Consider the following 19946-nt stretch of genomic DNA (forward strand, 5'->3'; position numbering starts at 1 on the left):
AGCAGTTTAGAAAATTCTGTTCTGTTCGTGAATTGTCTGCAGTGTAATTAGATTCAACAGTTGATGGTACATTTGTAAAAAACAAAAAAACAACCAATAACATTGTGTATTAATTGGTAAAATTAGCACCAAGGATCAGGAAAATTCAGTAATCATCTTCCTTGATATACATGCTCAGTGCATCCTGCGCAATGGAATATTATGGTTTTCAGAGGGGGACAAGGTTGAATTTACAGATTGTAATAAAAATCACGTTGGAAATCATCTTTCATGCATCTCAAAGTTATGAGGGTTCTATTTGCCTTCAAACGCATTCTTATAATCCTTTCATAATGTGTGAGCTGTTGGTTTAACGTATTAACAAAAACGTAGAATCGTTGGCTGAACCTAATGCTTAGAGCTGTTAATCTGCTTATCAGGATCTCCTGCTTTGCAAAGCTGTTTTTCTAAAATGCTACAAAAAAGTTGAAATGATAAATCCTACAAATAGTACTGATGCAGGAATGTTCCCGAATTCCCTCATCCTACTTTCATGTGGTTCTATCTTTCATACAGGATTGCTTCAAATCTATCATACCTCGGAGAGTCTATATAAACTGCCATGCACTAAATTAAAGTTTTAATTTAAATATTTAGGACCCATATACCCCATTTAATTTATGATTGGCGCTCTTGTGCCCAGTCCTGCAGAACTTTTGTATACAGAATCTCCATTGACACCAGTTGGGAGTTCTGCATGCAGAACGACCAGGACTGTTGTCAGTTGGAAGGAGTGCAAGATCAGACATTGATCATGGGAATTGTGTGCAAGGACAGAGAACAGTGCATTTAGGTTTGGCAGTGTATTTGTTTAGGTTTAATAAGGTGCAGTTCAATAAAATACCAGTGACTAATGACACATATTTATTGATATTTCCTAACCGAACATTTGATACAGTTCTTTTCTGTTAGACAATTTTGGATACTCATTAAATACATTTTTAACAATCAACTAGTATTCAACATACAGTAACTGTTAAAAGAACCTCATAAAATATATTTATTTAGAATCATAGAATATCAGGGTTGGAAGGGACCTCAGGAGGTCATCTAGTCCAACCCCCCTGCTTTACATCATATATCTATTGCACACTAATTAATCTTCATAAATATATTGGACCTGATTCTCATTTGCTTACTTTGGTTTAAACCAGGAGTAACCCATCTGGAGGAGTATTTCTATTAGTTTGTTATATCCAAATTGTTTATCTATTTGGGAATCTTGACTTAAAGGGTTCATGATTCTATGAACATTTCTAACCTGGATGCAAACGCAAAATACTGTTTACGGGCCCAGTCCAACTTCCATGTAAAGCAAATTTTAAATAGTTTCAAAAGTTTTCCAAGTTACTAACGAAATATATATCTAGGCTTAAAATTTTATTTAATTTTGAAAACAAAACATTTGAAAATAATTTCTTCCTATATTTAATATCTATAGTCTAGATTCTAGTCCAAAACTGGTCTCATTTAAACCAGTGTAAATATAGTGTAACTCCATTGACATTAATGAAAAAAATCTAGGTTTACATAGCGTCACTGAAAGCAGAATCTGACCGTCTGTGTTCGCCTAACAGAAACTGGAAGACAGCACGGAACAACCACCTGCTCTTTTTTTTTTTAGGCATTTGTGAAACTAGCACTCCAGCAGAGAAAACATGGAATATTGACTTCAACTTCTGCACACAATTCTCATTTATCTCAATGGGATTTCCATACTTAGCTCAATGGCAGGATAGGGCCCTTGTAAATTAAGTGAAGGTGAAATTAAATTTCAGATATCTTGTCTTATAATTTAAATATATTTTGAATTTTTTAGTCTATAGACATGTTGGTGACCATTTAAAGAATCAGGATTTGCTAAAAGATGTATCAGAGATTAGATTTTTTTCCCCCTGTATTTTGAACAGGAACTATCTGTGATATCTCAGATATTGCTGTGTAGTAACTCTTGGTAACTTTTGTACAGCAGCCACTGTTACTGTACAGATAATGACTTGGGACAATAAAAGGCTTTCTTTCAAAAACAACAACGAAAATTTTGCAGTTCACTTTTAAAGTGTTTTTTTTTAATTATACAAACTAAATAATAATAATACTGGAGCTTATTTGCTTTATTAAGCTGGTTGCTGGAAATATAATTCATAGAAAAACTTAGCCTTTTAGAAGCTCACTAACTTGTCACTGAACAAAGACTGGGGCTTGAAGTCTTGTTTTGCAAAATCCCACTTATAGTCAGCAGTTCTGAGTGCATTAAATACAGTCTAGTTCATATGGTGTCATGATGCTGTACCAACAAATTGGTAGAGAAAATGATGAAAATCTCTATTAGCTTTTGAAATGTTACACCTCTTTGCTTTTCCTTTTTTATTAAATCTCTAACGTAAAAAAATCTTTGATTACTCTATCCTATCTGAAATCTTTATGTTGCACCTCTAAAGCAGTATTTTATATTATGGGGGCATAGGTAGAGAGCTATACAGAGTTAATATGCATGGATGGAGCAGACATATGCATACTGTAGGCATATAGATGGACTCTCATTTTGGGGAGCTTTTTTGTGCTAGTTTTCTATAATGATTTTTTTTTTTGATAAGCTTGGATCTTGAATCCAGTTTGCAGAAGCCTGAAAACTGACTGATTATTTAGTCCGGGAAACTCCAGAAACAATACACAGATGTTTTCCAGAAACATGACAATCATAGGTTAAAGGATTCCAGCTCTGCTGAATATTCCCTTGAGAGACATATTTTGATCTCTCACATGGTAGCTTGCAGAAGTTTTGATTTTCCAAAGACAAATTCCAGGATATCAAGGTGGAAAAAACAGTTCCTTTTGTTTTATAACATTGTCTCCATAAGAATCCACATCAGCTCAAAACCCTTCTTTGCATAGGCAACATTGGGAATCCCCAGTAGTGATCAGAGACGCTAAGGATAACACTGCAGATAACCACAGAAAGCATGGATGGGATGATACATGTGTTTTTTCACTCAAGTTTCTCTTGATTAACTTAACAAAGTTAATTTAATCATTTCAGCTTTTGCCTTTCTTTAACCCCATGCTGTTCATACTGTTTTCTTTGTAGTCACTGAACAAGAGACTAAAGTGCCCAAGAAAACCATCATCATGTAAGTGCTTTTTTTTTTTTTTAACAGTCATGTTTTGACTTGCTGCTTATGCATGATCCAATAACAAGCCTGTGTTTATTGGCCGTGCAAGTGTGTTCATTCCCATCCCATCCGATTTCTTGGTATTTTGTGTTATAAAATGTAACAACCTGAAAAATGTTTCCATCCCTCTCAAAAAGCAGGAACACTAGCGTTTAGACTCAGTCTGGGCTGAATTCTTCCTTCAGATATATGAGCACAGATCCCACTGATGTCAATGGAAATTGCACATGAGTTTGAGACGGTAGAATCTGGCTCAATAACATGAGACACGACATTGTTAGAAGCAAGTTCATGGCTTGGCCATGAAAGCAGATACTAATAATTGAATTCTTTGTACCCTTGTTAAATTATGATGAGCGTGTATGAAACAACAACTGAAATATACATATAAACAAAAGCTGAATGCCACCTTTTACTTGTTTTATTATTCTTGTCTATTCTTATAATCTTCTATTCATTTATATAGCACATTGAGTACCAATGGCTCCATGTAGGTGTGTAAGACAACAGGTCCGGGCACCTAAGAGTTTTCAAACTAAATAGCCACTAGGCAGACAAGGGTAAAGTGGGAAGAGGTGCTGCCTTTTGCTGTTTTCCTTTGACCTCAGTGGCAGCTAGATTGGGCTCTTTGGGCAGTGGTGAAAAAGTTTTACTTCTGCAAAGAGCAGAACCCCTAGCATTACTGTCCGTACCAAATTGTCATGTGCCATATGTAAAATACCAGTGGGTTAGCTAGAGATTATCCAAGACACAGTTTTAGATAACACATTCAGAAGTAGCCCACAAAAATGAGTCCTTGTTGCTCTTCCAGGGATTGCCCGGGGTCAGGCCATGCAACAGTTTAAAGCTTTTACCTTTGTGAGCCTCTGCTGCAATAAATCAGCAGACAGAAGGACAATGCATTTTGTTTTGGATTTCTTCTCGGTCATCTGGTGATGTCAGCGATCTTGTTCTAGTTCTCTCCTTTTTAAATTGTCTTCTAATTCTCTCCAGCAGTAATACACTTCGTTAAATATTATTCAACAAGCACAAAATGCCATTCAGTAAACTGATTACTAAGGTCCTGATAAGTAAATTCTACAGAGAATACTGAGTTAAACCTCTGAGGGCTTGACCCAATGCTTAATGAAGTCTTCAATGGGAGATGAGTCATGCCCTAAGTATGTATCTATGAGGATGGCAATGTTCAAACTTTACCAACACGGAGCAAGTTAATGCATAAATTTGGGACGGCAGGCCCATCTTGCTATAGACTGAGGCGTGGAACTGCCATGTGGAGCTGGGGAGTGAGGCTGAAAATATGAATTCATACTCATTCCTTCCTGGGTCCAGTCCTCTTTATTTATCTTTCAGTTGCTTCCCTTTCGGCCTCTGGCTCTGCGCTTGATGCTAGAGGCTGTATCTCAATGAAAAACAAACTTGGCTTTGCCTCTCCTGTTTCCCCTGGACCAGCCACCTCTAAATTTGGGGCTGAGACTCTTTAAACCCAGGCTGTTGTGCTATTTGAAATGTACATTTTTACATGTGGCTTTCCTTGTGGCTTTTTCAGTGTTACGGCTACAGGAAAAAGTCAGGGGAAAAGGACTGCTTTGTTGGAGAAGTCTGGGGAAGCTGATATTTATCCCAATCTATACTGCAGCATGTTTAAGGTCAAATTCTGCCCTGGGATAGGTGCATCCCATTGACATCAGTGTGTATGTATCCAAGTGCATATAATATAGACCTCAATGTGCAGGAGTCCTTGTTGTTCTGGGCACCTCACCATACCTACAGCAAAGCCAGTAGAATTATTCTGAGAAATAGTGAACATGCATTATGGGCCTGATCCTGTACTACTTAGGTAACACTCACACTGAGGGTAGGATCAGGTTCCATGCAGTATGCTAGCCCATCATCATTTTTACTGTAAAAATAAAGAGAAAAATAAATGCACACACTCTTATGGCAAGAGGGAATACTAATGTCTTGGCATGAATAGCTTCTTCAGGAAATATTTCAACTGTCTTTCCTTTCCTTGGCTTCCCCCATGTGCTTAATGATCTTCTAACACTGCTTTTGTGTGTGTGAAAATGCAGGTCTATGATCCATGCTGTTGATTGATAGGTAAACAAACCCTTTCTTTGTGACCATTCATTTTAAGCTACAAAAAGAGAGAATATGTTTATAAATAAGAGGTGAATTCCTGACCCTGTTGAAGTCAATGGGATTTTTGTCATTGACTTCACTGGCTCCAGGATTTCACCCAAGGAGACTGGATCAGGGGGAATGGGTTGAACTCTTTGAGTGTCTTTGGGATCTTTGGATGATACTGCTATATGACTGCAAAGTAACACTGTTACTGTTCTAAGAAAATCATTGATACTAGTCAGTGAAGCAGCATGCAATATAGCAGGCATCTAAAAGAGAGCTCCTTAGCTGGACATACTGAACATGCTTCTTTGCATTCCAAGTGTGAATGGATTTGGAAAACATTTGGATGGGACAGTGCAGAGCTCTCTTGACAGAAAACCTGATTCTGAAAGTGAGTTGAGTATGTGTGTGTCCCTCTGAAACTTAAATGCTCACAAAATTGGGTGCTCACAAAACTAACCCCACCTTGGTGGCTTTGTCCACAATGAGTGTATGCTGAGGGAGTGTGGATCCCAGAACGGTTTTTGGCTTCACGCAAACTCCATTTCAACCATTTTTGTCATCAGAGAGGAAACGATAACAACTGTGGTGAAGACCCCAAGGCAAAAGCGAAAGATGTCTCCCGCCCGTCCTCCTTCAGGTTACTCTCTCTCCCGCTCTCCAAGATCAGAGCTGCTGACCCCAGAGCCAGTTTATGTGACAAAGGTCAGGCAACCTATACATAGGCATGAGCCGGAAGCCACGCGGAAGACTGTCATCCCTACGCTCTTTGTGACAGAGCCAGAGGACAGACAAGGAGCGGCAGCTAGAGCTTTTGTCGTAGAAACCAAGGTGGAAGAACAAAAACCCAAATGGGTCGAAGTGGAGGAAATAATTGAATTCAAGGTGAAAAAATCACCCAAACCTACGAAGAAAAGAGGAGCTTCCCCAGCAAAGCCAGAAAAAGATGACTCAGGAGTATTGACATTCACTATGCCTGGCCCAAGACCTAGGCGTTCCTCTGAAGATGACCCAAACACAAACAATTCCAACAATAAATTAGTGGAGCAGGACAAGTCTTCCCTGCCTAGAGACAGTCTTTCAGATGTCGACATCCCGACCCTTGCATATGGAGCAGACCAGGAAGGAGCTCCAGTCAACAGTGAAGAAGACATAAGTTCTCAGTGTGGGTCTGAACAGTTAGGAAGTAGTTCATTCATTGACTATGGGACTGACGGAAAGAGCTGCATGCAGGAAGCAAGCAATGATGATGTTTCAGAAGCTACTTCCCCACTGCTTGCCTGTGTGGGTGAACCCTTTGTCTTTAGCTTGGAGACAGCTGATGCAGGCGAGCCTGACCTTCCACCTTCACCGATGAGCCGAGGGGTTAAGGAAGAAGCTGATGAGTTAGATAAGTCTTGGACTGCTGAAGGGGGCGTACCTGATACAGTACAAGATGAGGATCTTCCAGAGGAAGATAATGTTATAATTGATGAGCCAGAGGACCTAGAGACGGATGACATTGGCAACCGAGACCCCAAAATCCTGACCCACAATGGAAAAGTGCTAACTCTGGAAGACCTTGAAGATTACTTTCCTGAGGAAGGTGAGACCTATGGATGTGATGATCAGAACTACACAGAAGACAAACCCTGTGAGATCTCTGTGCTCCAGACAGAAATTAATGAACCGACGGTGGGGAAGCCGGTGTTGCTAAATCTCGGGAAACCTGTTGTTCCTAAACCAAGGCAAAGCTTTTTCAGCAAGTTCAAGGAGCACCGTCCTGAAGGAATGTTCATGTCCGCATCCAGAGTAACAGGAGTGCAGTCCGTGGGTCCGTCTAACATTTCTTTCCATGTGAGTGAGACGTGCACTGCAGCCGCCGCACCCGGTGTGCAGGCAGCAGCGGCAGCAGCCTCACCTGGACCTTCCTTCCAACTGAAACCGTCTTTCTGTACCGGAGTCCAGCTCTCAGCGGACAACGGACAGTCCAGCTTTAAAACTGAAGTTTCCACAAGAACCCTCAGCTATGGAACTATCGGCGAGCCTGTTATGTTGCACATCAGCACAGAAGACCCCTCCCAGAGCTGAGCAGATACAAGCAGCATTCTTAAAATCAAATAAAAAAAAATACATAAACAAACAAACAAAAACATTCGAGGGCGGGTGAGATTGGTGGTGAGAATTATAGGGCAACACCTAAAAGAAAAATACCTGAAGGAAAACGTATAGACCGTGACATGTAGAGCTTTTCCAGTCTTAAAGGGAACACTTCTATCAGTTCAGTTTATAATTGATCCTGGTGAAAGCATATCATTCCATAGAGAAGTGGGGAGAGGCAGGTTCAATAGACTTAGGGTGACCTGCCTCTCCTACTTGTGACAAAAATATAAATAAGCACATTTTTCTTCGAGAGTTTAAAAATTACTTGAGCTCTCAGACTGCGAAGTCACTCAGTGGTGAGACATTTAAGGTATCTCAGCTTGGCAATGCCTTCCAGCGATCAAGAGAAGGGAGGGTAGTTTCATTTAAGCATATCTTCTGTCACTGTACATGCCAGACAGCCAGCAAAATAGTTTGCACTGCTTTACTTTTACTAAATGCTGACGGGACAAATTAGCTCTACCAAAAATGTCTTTCTATACTTTTTAGAATGTGCAGTCGGTTTAAATTATGATTATATATTTTCCAGAGAGTGAAACCTATAGAAGGTAATACACTTATTAGGCAACACTACTGACTTATGACTTAAGAGATGGCTGAAACATTTTGGGTGAAATTCTGACCCTACCAAAGTCAATGGCAAAACTCCCATTGACTTCAACAGAGCCCAGTCTCACCCCTTGAGTACAACTGCGCTCCACCTTTATTAAAAAGGCCATCATTGTTAATCAACTACTTTTTGTTAATCTTTTAAGATGTATGCGTTTCTATGGTTCTGCATTCTTTATTCAAGTGCAGTAACGCTATAAATCATCTAAATTATGATAGAGGTTTGCATTATCTACACTTAAGAGTATTGATTAAAGGAATGGATAAATTAATGCAATATCTATAATCCAGATTAAAAACATATGTAGAACCATAAATAAATTATTTCATAAATGAACAATTACTGTGTGAGTAGAATGGTTAATTATGTCTCCTGTACATATTAATGGTTAAATTTTGCCATTAGTGATTAAAGTTTCCTAATCTGCTAATGAAAATTTACCTATGAACCATATCAAAATTGCAGAAGTACTAATACAATTAAATCCCTCTTCAAGAAACAACTGTTTAAAGAATACATCTGACAGAAATTTTGGGGGGTTGTGCTTCAAGTTTTTTATGGGATTTTAATGTACTAGGCCATTTGAATACACTGCCAGTGCAAGATGTACCATTATACTGTAGCCACTTTGGTTTAGCTATGTTGTAGAGGTCACCCTTTATCATAGACCGGTGTGTTTCTCTAGAGCTTTGACACAGAGATCTCAAATGCATGATGGTGGCTAATCCAGTAAGGGTATAATTCTGCAAGGTGCTGAGTGCCTCTGAGAGGTGTTGAGCACCCTCAGCTCTCACTGGCTTCAGTGAAAACTGCTGTTGCATAGCACTTTCAGAAGGTGCTCAGTCCCTTGATCAGACTGAGTTCTTAGAGCTAAGTTCTTGTCCCACTTGAAGTCAGTTAAAGTTTGCCATTGTTCTCAATGGATATGTCTACACTGCAATTAGAAAGCCACGCCTGGCCTGTGCCAGCTGACTCAGGGTTCGGGCTAAACAGCTGTTTAACTGCAGTGTAGACGTTCGGGCTTGCCCGAGCTCTGGGCCCCTCACAGACTTGTAGAACCTGGGCTCCAGCCAGAGCCTGAATATCGACACCACAGTTAAACAGCCCGTTAGCCTGAGCCCCACAAACCTGAGTCCGCTGTCCCGGGCCAGCCACTAGTTTTTAAATGCAGTGTAGACATACCAGTAGGACCAGGAATTGGCCCCGGGTGTCTGACATTGTCTCTGTGACAGAAGATGTGAGAAAAAGAAACAAAACCTTATGTAAGCTGAGTCGCATGATAATGTTGCTAGAAAAAACAATAATTTTTATCTGGATGGTACAGACCAGGATGTTAGAAGAATGCTAAGAGACAGTTTGCTTGCTAATCATCTTAAAGAGGATGAAGTGAGTTTTCTCTTAGAACATCACATGCCAATGTTTTCAGTCTTGATGTTACCTAACTAGATAATGTGAAACTTGATCCGGTGTTCTGCAGAGCACTGCCTAAGAAAAGGTACGTCTAACTTTAAAAAGGTGCCATCACAAAAATTACCATCCTTGTTTAAAGAGCTGAACCTGGAACATGTGATGGCTAAAAGTAACTCAGTAATTGAATGTTCTTTTTCATTTCCGTATCTAGAGGGTATGTTTTGTACACAAACGTGCACTAAATTTTTGAAGTTTGAAAATTTCTCAGTGACTATAGGTGGTGAAAGACATAAAACCTCTTTTATGGTACTATCATTTTTTCAATAACACCTCGTTGGTTTATACTGTATATTTTATAATTAAGCTATACAATGGCTATATATTAGTTCTTCACTTATGAGAAATATTGCACTACTGTACATTGGAGAGTAACAGACATACAAGGGGAGGAAATATTTCTGAACTGAAAATATTTCTATTTTATTGGGCCATATTCTGATCTCAGTTACTCTGATGTAAATCCACAATAACTCCACTGAAGTCAAACTTACACAGATGCAACTGTGAAAAGAATTTAGCCCAGAGCCATCTTTAAGCAGAAATAAAATAGATCTAGGTCTGTCAAGATATACAATGAAATGTGGAGTTATTAATTTTCTCTTGACCTGGTTTTTGCTTAGTAATCACTTTTTTAATTAAATAAAGTTGCGTTTCAAATGGTTGTAGCAAAGAAATACTTCTATTTCTGTTGATCAACCAAAAGTAACTAACATCTGTTTACATTTTCTTTGGAAATTTAAACAAAAAATATAAGTAAAAAAGGAATTAAAAATCCTATCATGGTACTCTATTTTTAAAAAATGAAAAAAAAATTTAAAAAGTCCTTTACGTTTATTTTCAAAGTATTTTCCTAGAGGTTAAAAAGTATGCTTGTAAGTGATTTAAAATTTGTAGATAACTAAGGATATGTGTGGGGGTTTATTTCTTGTAGATGAAGACATAACACTATTAAAATTAACACAAAGAATGTTTTACTGCAATTCCCACAGGCAAAAGGGTGTGAAAAAGGTGGAAACTTCAGTTTGTTTGAGAGACAAAAAACTAAAATAAATCTAAGTCAAGATATGTTATTAGATGCTCTAGTGCATATCAATAAATGTCTTGCATCAGCTATCATTGAAATCACTTGCTTCTGTGTTTTTGTTTCTTCATGGTAACTGGTTCTCTCTTGAAGTTAATGAGAGTCCATGAACGTCAGTGGGAGTTAGTTGGGACCCCCAGCTGCACTCCTGTATTTCCAGGGGTGAAAGTAACTTAAAGGACTTACCCATATGCCGGAGTCCTGAGCAGGGGCGTGGCCTCAACCGGAAGAGGCGGGGCCTTTCAATATTTAAAGGCTCTGGGGCTCCGGCTGTGGCTGGGAGCCCCAGGGCCTCTAAATCACCCCAATGCTACCAGCTGCAGAGGCGGCTGGGAGCCCCTGGGTTCAGGGGCAAATTAAAGGGCCCGGGGTGCCGGCCACCACGGAGCTCTGGGCCCTTTAAATCACTGCAGGAGCCCTGCCGCAGCTACCCCGGGGCGGCAGGGCTCCGGCGGTGATTTAAAGGGCCCGGGGCTCCGGCAGTGGGGCTCGGGCGGCACTTTAAAGGGCCCAGGGCTCCCCGCAGCGGCCGGAGCTCCAGGCCTTTTAAATCACCGCCGGGGAAGCCGGTCCAGTCTGGCACAGTGTACCGGCTCTTGCCGGTACGCCGGACCGGACCGGCTTACTTTCACCTCTGTGTATTTCAGGGCTACTGCACTTGAGTTGCAAAAGTGCTGAAGTATTGTGAGAGAGCCTGTTTTAGGGAGATTTCCACCCAGTTTTGTGAAGTGAAGCATTTTTGGGAACTTTGTGTCAGCATCTTGGGGGCTTCTCTGAGTTGAATTTGAACTTCAGCATGTTTGAGCTACTGCCATTCCTTATCAGGTTAAATGTACAGTGCACTGAAAGGGACACGTTAGGTTTAAGGTTTACAATAAATAGTTCAGGGTTTTACAAGCGGGAAATAGAGGGTGCACTAAGAGTTTGTCTTCACTGCATTGCTAGCTCTGGTTACGTGCACTAGAATGAACTCTCTTGGTCAGCCTCGCTCAAGTGAGAGCAGTCACACTGCAGAACACTCCCGCTGCGCAGAGTGTTTGTATTAGCAACACAGAGTAGATGAGTTCCCACTGCATTACTAGTCAGCAGCTCTCATGATTCAAGCAATATCTTAGGCCAGCTAGCTTAAGTGTAAAGCACCATTTAACTGGAGCTAGACACTTTTGGGTGTTCATTGAAGTTGAGTTAGGGATAACACTCAAGTTATCCCTCGAGCTAACATGGCAGTGAGGTAAGAAGATTTAAGCTTGTGCTGCTGAAGAATTGGGTATATTTGGTCTACAGTGTCCATTGTTTGTCTGATCATGTTTAATTATCCCTGTGAAATTAATCCTACTTAAATCGGAGTAAATTTTCTCCTAAAGGGACAGTGTTCACCACTAGTATATTCCACTCATTTCATAACAGTTCACTTACAAGTGGATGCTGAAACCAACATTACACTAATTGGTGGGTAGTCTCAGAAATGGTGCTTCCAGATCAGTATTAACGCACACAGGTGGGGCAGTATGGTATGCAATCGAGGGAAGCTTGACTGTCCTGTGGATAAACAGAGGGCTTCAGTCTCCAGGTCTAGCACCTTTCATCACCACTATATTCACATGAAGAAAATTAAAAAGAAATTAAGAGGCGACACCGTCAAAGAGGGCTGACCCAAGGTGGGACCTGCCTTTTTTCCCCCCTTAGGTTTGTGTGTAAAGTTCATGTTGCCCTAGTGATTTCCGGTAAAAGGGGAAGGGAGCAGAATCAGAACAAAAGCTACAGTGTTTCTTCTTCTGCGAATATGAAATAAAACACGTCCGCACTCCTGAGCAATACTAAAAACAACTGAATTCATGGGCTGGGGGAAATAAAACCATTTTTGAGGCTGGAACTCCCCGTGAATGAAGCCTGGAGAACTTCACAGGAAAAGATAGACGGAAGAAAATGACGTTTTCCAGTGGGGATTCTGTATGGAGGTAGACACTTGGTACAGTCCATTAGCGGTAAAGAGCTATTGATACTGGTGATATGACCATCTTGCTTTTAACACAGTTAATTTTTTCTCCATTCCGCAGGAGTCATATTTATTGGTAAAAATATTTGCTGGTCCGATAAAACTAGTATTCGTATTTCCTACTTCATGCATGAGCACACTCTCTCTCTTTCTCTCACCCTGACCTGAAAGCAGTCCTTACACATTGACTCCAGTGGGCTTGTAGGATCGGCCCTTCCGTCATTTATAGATCATTCTGTGAAGGGTCTACATTGTGTAGTGACCAATCAGGATTGGTGCCTGGCATGCCTGTAAATTACTCTTTTTCACAGGCACACCAGTTTCATAGGAATAGCATTTTTAAAAATTCTATTTTAAGGTGGGAAGTATATTTAGAATAACAAAGTTATGAGCAACTGAAAATGGATGGCTCTAATAAAGACGGTTAGGCAACCTTAACATGGAGTAAATAATCATTTGGTTTGCGTTGTTCATTTTACACTTGAGACATCCCAGTGTGCCTTACAAAATGGGGGTCAAATTGCAGACACAGTGTCCAGCCTTCTCCTGGGTTCATTGACCGACCTCTGGCAGATCCCTGGGGGGGCGGAAGAGCCTGTCCCTTTTTTTACATCTTGCAAACACTTGTACAGCTCATCATACCCATAAAATCTCGTAGATTTAAACTGAGTTAGATACTGATTGTGCTGTGACTGTGAAGGGAAACTTCACTATGTACTTAGCTGTTGCTCAGAGACTGAGCCTTGGGCTTGAGAACCAATTTAAATAAGTGAGATAAATATTGGCTATTTTCGGAGATTTATACCTTCTGCCTATGCCTGTGAGCTCCTTGAGCCAGGCACCATGTCTTCCTCCGTACTCTGCTGCCACGCAGCAAATAATCTAGTAGACCAGCCACCAGCAATAGAGGGACTTGGGTTCTACATTGCTCAGTGGTTTGAGCATTGGCCTACTAAACCCAGGGTTGTGAGTTCAATCCTTGAGGGGGCCACTTAGGAATATGGGGCAAAAATCTGTTGGATGATTTAATTGGGGATTGGTCCTGCTTTGAGCAGGGGGTTGGACTAGATGACCTCCTGAGGTCCCTTAAGTCCTGTGCTGCCCCTCGGTACCGCCCAGCCACTGCAGTGTGCTGCACAGGCATGTTGCTTTAGAAACAAATCTAATAAAAATAAATTCAAATAACTCTCAGATGTCCCTTAGTGCAAAGCCCACTTCTCCTCTCGGGTTTCCCTGAGGCAAATGGTAACATAAAATATGATATCACAAGCTAAGAAATAATCAAAATATTGTATTTGGGACAGTTCCACATGCTCCCCAGCCATGTCCCTCTGAGTGTGATGGGGTAACAACATTGACACAAACCCTTACCTCTCTCCTTCCTCTCCTCTCTCAATGCACAAGTCATCCTGTAACTAACCCATTCACTTCTCCTTTCTCTCCATGCAAGAAACAAGTAGTATAGCTTTCATTTAAAATAATAACTTCAGTTTTGTTGCACAAAACACTGTGTTAGCACAGGAGGTCAAACCAGGGTTCCTTCTGTTGATCTGATGAACTTAACACCGTGTATTTTTCCTCTCACTCATCCTCCCTAGGTTGAGTCACCAGTTTGGTCACCTCCACCACTATGTATCACCTAAATTCCGTCGCATCTGGTGAGAAGATGTGAGTGTACATAGTGTGTTGAGCCATTTGCAGCAGGATGAGCAGAGTCTCCTGGACATGCATTGTGAAGTCTAGCTAGACTCCGTCTTTCTGGAAATAAACATTTGCACATTAGCTCTCTACTGCAGAAGGGGGGGAAAAACTTGAATGCAAATGTTTGCTCTGAATTACATTGTGGGTCGATCGATACTGAACTTTTCTTTTTATTCTGAAGAGAGAAAAGCTATTCTTCTTGTCTGTAGGAGAGGTCTCACCACAGTCAGAGCTGGAGACTTCTGTCCGTGCCTCACTTGAACGTGCAGATAAGGAAATAAGGATGGCCCTGAAGAAACTCGTGGATTCCACATCACTGCATGTGACTCTTCCTCCAAGCATGAGAGGAAAGGCTGGTGGCTTTGGCGTTCTTGAGTCCACAGCTTCAGATACAGAAAATAGGCATCCTGTGATAGTTCATGAAGTCAGCACGCAAACCCAAAGTGCTGGAGGTCATGGTAGGTGTGGGTTGAGTTTGGGAAATGTCCCGTGGATGTTAGACACAAATGTTGCCCAGACCAAAAAATGAAGCTCTTCTCAATTCTATATTTCTTGGTGTTCTAAACAGAGATGGGTCTAAGATACAAAATTCAGACACCACAAATTGTGGGGGTATCCAGACCAGGGCTCGTGATGTAAATGGGGGCATTTGCGAATTTGGATCTGAAGCTGAGTTTGGACTTTGAATGTCCCCAAAGTTCATGGATGGGGGATGGTTCCATGTCTGGGGTTTTAGCCTGGGGTCATCTTGAATTTTAGACCCTGAATATATTATTTGTTTATGTTTACTGAGTGTCATAAACAACATGGTGATTCAGGCCTTTCTACTTGACATGCCTTGGCTAAGTGCTGCAGACTTTTTAGGCTAGAAGGGTATTAAGGATTTATTTGCATTCGATTTACATTGTAGCCCTAATAGAATTTTGAGCATTTTCTTCATGAGTAAAAATAATGCTCTGTATAACTAGAGTCAATTTATGTCTTGCAAAGAGAACAAAAGCTTTCATGTTTGTGTTACTGTATGTTATTTTTAAAAAATGGTAAATACATTTCACTTCTTAAATCTTGTAAAGAGCCTGGTGAATACTACAGCCCTTTCATTCTTCACCTTTACTAGCTGCCATAATAACTAGAGAACCGTTTTGTCTAACCCATTGTCATTTTGTGTCAAGTCATAATAATTGTTCTTAATCCAGTGTGGTCTAAAAGGGACACTGTCAAATAGCTTTCGGCCCCCAAATCTAGATTTTTGTTAAAAAAATATTTTGTTACACAACATAATGAGCGTGCAGACATTTCATGGAATCAAACAAAATAAATTACATGAAAATGTTTGGGTGCCACTTATTCAAAGTCTTTCCTCTGTAGTGTTGGAAACCCAAAACAATAGCATTCTGCCAGTGCAGGAGAACCAAAAAAAAATGATTATAAGCAGAAAGTGAAACAGAATAGTTTAGTTCCTTGGCAGTAGCTCAGGGAAGTGCAAAAAGGGAAACCAGCAGCGTACAAAGGTGAAAAAGTAAATTAAGTATTTTTAACGTTCTTTCATTTTCAATGACTTAAGACATGATTAACGTGGGTATGTGCTTTTTAGAAATAGATGCTTCTTATCTTGACATGTGTCCCTTTGATCACCTGATTCTGAATAAGAACAAGAAGGCAAATATGTCAATAGCACTGGTAGTAAGAAAGCATTGAATGAAGCTCCTACTCATCGGTGAACTGTGGTCTTTTGTTGGATGCCATTAGATAACAGTGCTCTCTAGTAAAGCTGCCCAATTAGCTTACTAGGAAGAGTCGCTTCTCTTTCCAGTACAAGCCATCACTAATGGTCTCCCAGCCACCCTACCAAAGAATGACAATGCTTCTCTTCCTCTGCACTTGGCACACTTCCATTGCACAGGACATGGCATTCTTCACCCTTATAGGTAACCCTGATGGTACGTATCACAAGGTGATTAGTTCTTGCTGGAATAGACTATCAAGCCCATTTTGGAGGAAACACCTTGATTGAAGAACCCACCCATCTTTTCATTTCGTCATATTTCTGGTAAAGAGAGTCTGGACCTGATTCTGCTCCCACTCATAGCAGTGTAAATGAGAACGTCCATTGAAGTCAATGGAGTTATAACAGTGTAAAAGGTGTGACATCAGAACTAGGCCCTCTTTACAGTAGTAGCACATATTAGAGCCTGATTTTTATCTCCTTTGCACTGGTTTGACATCAGTATAATCCTATTGACTTCATTGGAGCTACTTCTGATTTACACCAGTGTGAGTTGACAATCAGTCCAGTAATTGTTGGTGTACCCTAATAATGGAAGCATTGAAATTTATCAAGAGTCAAAATTTGTCATTTTCATTCAATCTGCAAGCTGGAGGACAAACTCAGCCGACTATTTCCCTTGAATGTGTGTAATTGATCAACTCGTTTGCTTCACACATGCTGGGTTTTTTTTTCATTTCTATTTAAATTTTCTTTGTACCTTTACTATTCCTGCCTGGTGTTTCCTCACAACAAAAATCCTGATGTTTTTGCCCAGTCAGCCATATTCTAACATCAATAATTTTAATTTCACTGAGAACACTTCGTTTCACCTAGTCCTCTGAAAAGGGCCAAATTCTCCTCTTCGTTACGGTGATTGAACCCCACTGAAGTCTGATGGGTTGTTCTGCTGGAACTCAGAGCAGAAATTGATCTCAAAGATGCGCCCTTGGTTTCAGCCATGCTGTCCTATGGAACTAGTCTAACAGGTCCTGTTTTCATTGTCAGGCAAAGAGCAAGACAGCACTGGGAAAATTCCGGATGAGAAACTGAGTGAAACAAAGTCAAGCCCAACCACTTCGCAAAAAGAGACGACTGCTGGAGCTGCAGGAGGTCAGGAACGCACTATTCCCATTACCAGGTAAGCGTAAACATCATGACGCTTAGAGCATTGAATGAAATTCTGAATGTGTCTTTGTCCTTGAAAAAGCTGCCCTACAATCCAGTTCTCTCTAATGTTGTAGCTAGTAGCTTGAACTGAGCTGAGTAGATTTAACATAAGAACGACCGTACTGGGTCAGATCAATGGTCCATCTAACCCAGTATCCTGTCTTCCGACAGTGGCCAGTGTCAGATACTTCACAGGCAATGAACAGAACAGGGCAATTATTGAGTGATCCATCCCCAGTCATCCAGTCTCAGTTTCTGGCAGTCCCAGGTTTAGGGACATCCAGAGCATAGAATTGCGTCCCTGACCATCTTTGTTAATAGCCATCGATGGACCTATCCTCCAGGAACTTATCTCATTCTTTTTTGAACCCAGTTATACTTTTGGCCTTCACAACATCCCCTGGCAACAAGTTCCACAGGTTGATTGTGTGTCGTGTGAAGTAGTTACTTGTTTGCTTTAAAACTGCCTATTGATTTCATCAGGTGAACCCTGGTTCATGTGTTATGTGAAGGAGTAAATTGCACTTCCTTATTCATTGTCTCCACATCATTCATGATTTTATAGACCTCTGTCACATCTCTCCCTCCCCGCATCTCTTTTCTAAACTGAACTGTCCCTGTCTTTTTAATCTCTCCTCGTATGGAAGTTGTTCCATACCTTTAATCATTTTTGTGGCCTTTCTCCGTACCTTTTCCAATTCTAATAGATCTTTTTCAAAATGGGGCGACCAGAGCTGCACACAGTATTCAAGGTGTGGCTGTCCCATGGATTTATCCAGAGGCATATCACAATGTTTTCTGTTTTATAATCTATCCCTTTTCTAACAGTTGCTAACATTCTGTTCGCTTTTTGACTCTGTGTTCTCTTTTTTGAGGGGTAACAGCTAATTTAGAACTCATTATTTTGTATATATAGTTGGGATTATGTTTTCCAATGTGCATTACTTTTCACTTACACACATTGAATTTCACCAGCCATTTTGTTGTCCAGTCACCCAGTTTAGTGAGATCCCTTTGTAACTCTTCACAATCAGATTTGAACTTAACTATCTTGAGTAATTTTGTATCATCTGCAAATTTTCCCACCTCGCTGTTCACCCCCCTTTCCATTTATTAATATGTTGAACAGTATGGGTCCCAGTACAGACCCCCGGGGTGTACACCACTATTTACTTCTCTCAATTCTGAAAACTGACCATCTATTCCTACCCTTTGTTTGCTGTCTTCTAACCAGTTCCATGATCCATGAGAGGACCTTCCCTCTTATACCATGACTGCTTACTTTGCTTATGAGCCTTTGGTGAAGGACCTTGTCAAAGGCTTTCTGAAAGTCCAAGTACACTATGCCAACTGGATCACCCTTGTCCACATGTTTGTTGATTCCTAAGAATTCTAATAGATTGGTGAGGCTTGATTTCCTTTTACAAAAGCCATGTTGACTCTTCTCCAACATACAGTATTCATATATGTGTGATAATTTTGTTCTTTACTATAATTTCAACCAACTTGCCTAGTATTGAAGTTAGGTGTACCTGCATGCTAGGATCACCTCTGGAGTCTTATTTTAAAATCAGCATTACATTACTATCCTGTAGTCATCTGGATGTCTGGTTTAAGTATAGGTTACATACCTCAGTTAGTAGTTCTGCAATTTCATATCTGAAGTCCTTCAGAACTCTTGGGTGAATACCATCTGGTCCTTGTGATTTATTACTGTTTAATATATCAATTTGTTCCAAAACCTCCTTTACTGACATCTCAATGTGGGACAGTTCCTCAGATTTATCACCTAAAAAGAATGGCTCAGATGTGGGAATCTCCCTCATATCCTTTGCAGTGAAGAGTCATGCAAAAAGTTCATTTAGCTTCTCTGCAACAGCCTTATCTTCCTCGAGTGCTCTTTTAGCACCTCGGTTATCCAGTGGCCCCAGTGATTGTTTGGCAGCTTCGTGCTTCTGATCTACTTTAAACAAAATTGCTGTTCGTTTTTGTGTCTTTTGCTAGTTGTTCTTCAAATTCTTTCTTTGGCCTACCTAATTATGTTTTTATACTTGCAAGAGTTTATGCTCCTTTCTGTTTTTCTCAGTAGGATTTGACTTCCAGTTATTAAAGAATGCCTTTTTGCCTCTAACCGCCTCTTCTATTCTCTTGGTTAGACCCAGTGTCATTTTTTTGGTCCTCTGACTTTTCTTTTTTCCATTTTGGGTCTACATATACTTTGAGCCTCTATCGTGGTGTTTTAAAATAGTTTACATGCATCTTGCAGGCGTTTCACTCTTGTAACTGTTCCTTTTAGTTTCTGTTTTACTAGCTTCCTTGTTTTTGTGTAGTTCCCCTTTTTGAAGTTAAATACTGCTGTGGTGGGTTTCTTTGGTATTTTTCTCCCTGAAAGGATGTTAAATTTAATTACATTATGGTTGATATTACTGAGCGATTCAGGTATATTCACCTCTTGGATCAGATCCTGTGCGCCACTTAGGACTGAGTCAAGAATTGCCTCCCCCCTTGTGGGTTCCAGGACTAGCTGCTCCGTGAAACAATCATTAATGATGTGTAAAAATTTTATCTCTGCATCCTTCCTGCGGTAACCTGTACAGACAATATGGGGGTGATTAAACTCTCCCATTAGTACTGGGTTTTCTGTTTTTGTAGTTTCTTTAATCTCCCTG

The 19946-nt window shown here is 40.4% G+C and overlaps 1 protein-coding gene across 1 annotated transcript in view; it reads left to right on the forward strand.

Annotated features, from left to right (window-relative positions):
• Positions 1–19946, forward strand: part of OBSCN (obscurin, cytoskeletal calmodulin and titin-interacting RhoGEF) — a 304900-nt gene that overhangs the window by 246123 nt on the left and 38831 nt on the right. The window contains 4 exon segments of the mRNA XM_029911618.1: positions 3128–3170; positions 5909–7407; positions 14552–14800; positions 17116–17248. Of these exon segments, the coding sequence (XP_029767478.1) occupies positions 3128–3170; positions 5909–7407; positions 14552–14800; positions 17116–17248 (1924 nt within the window).

The sequence above is a fragment of the Terrapene carolina genome, unplaced genomic scaffold (assembly GCF_002925995.2).
Source record: "Terrapene carolina triunguis isolate 2854851 unplaced genomic scaffold, T_m_triunguis-2.0 Scaffold111, whole genome shotgun sequence".
Lineage (NCBI taxonomy): Eukaryota > Metazoa > Chordata > Testudines > Emydidae > Terrapene > Terrapene triunguis.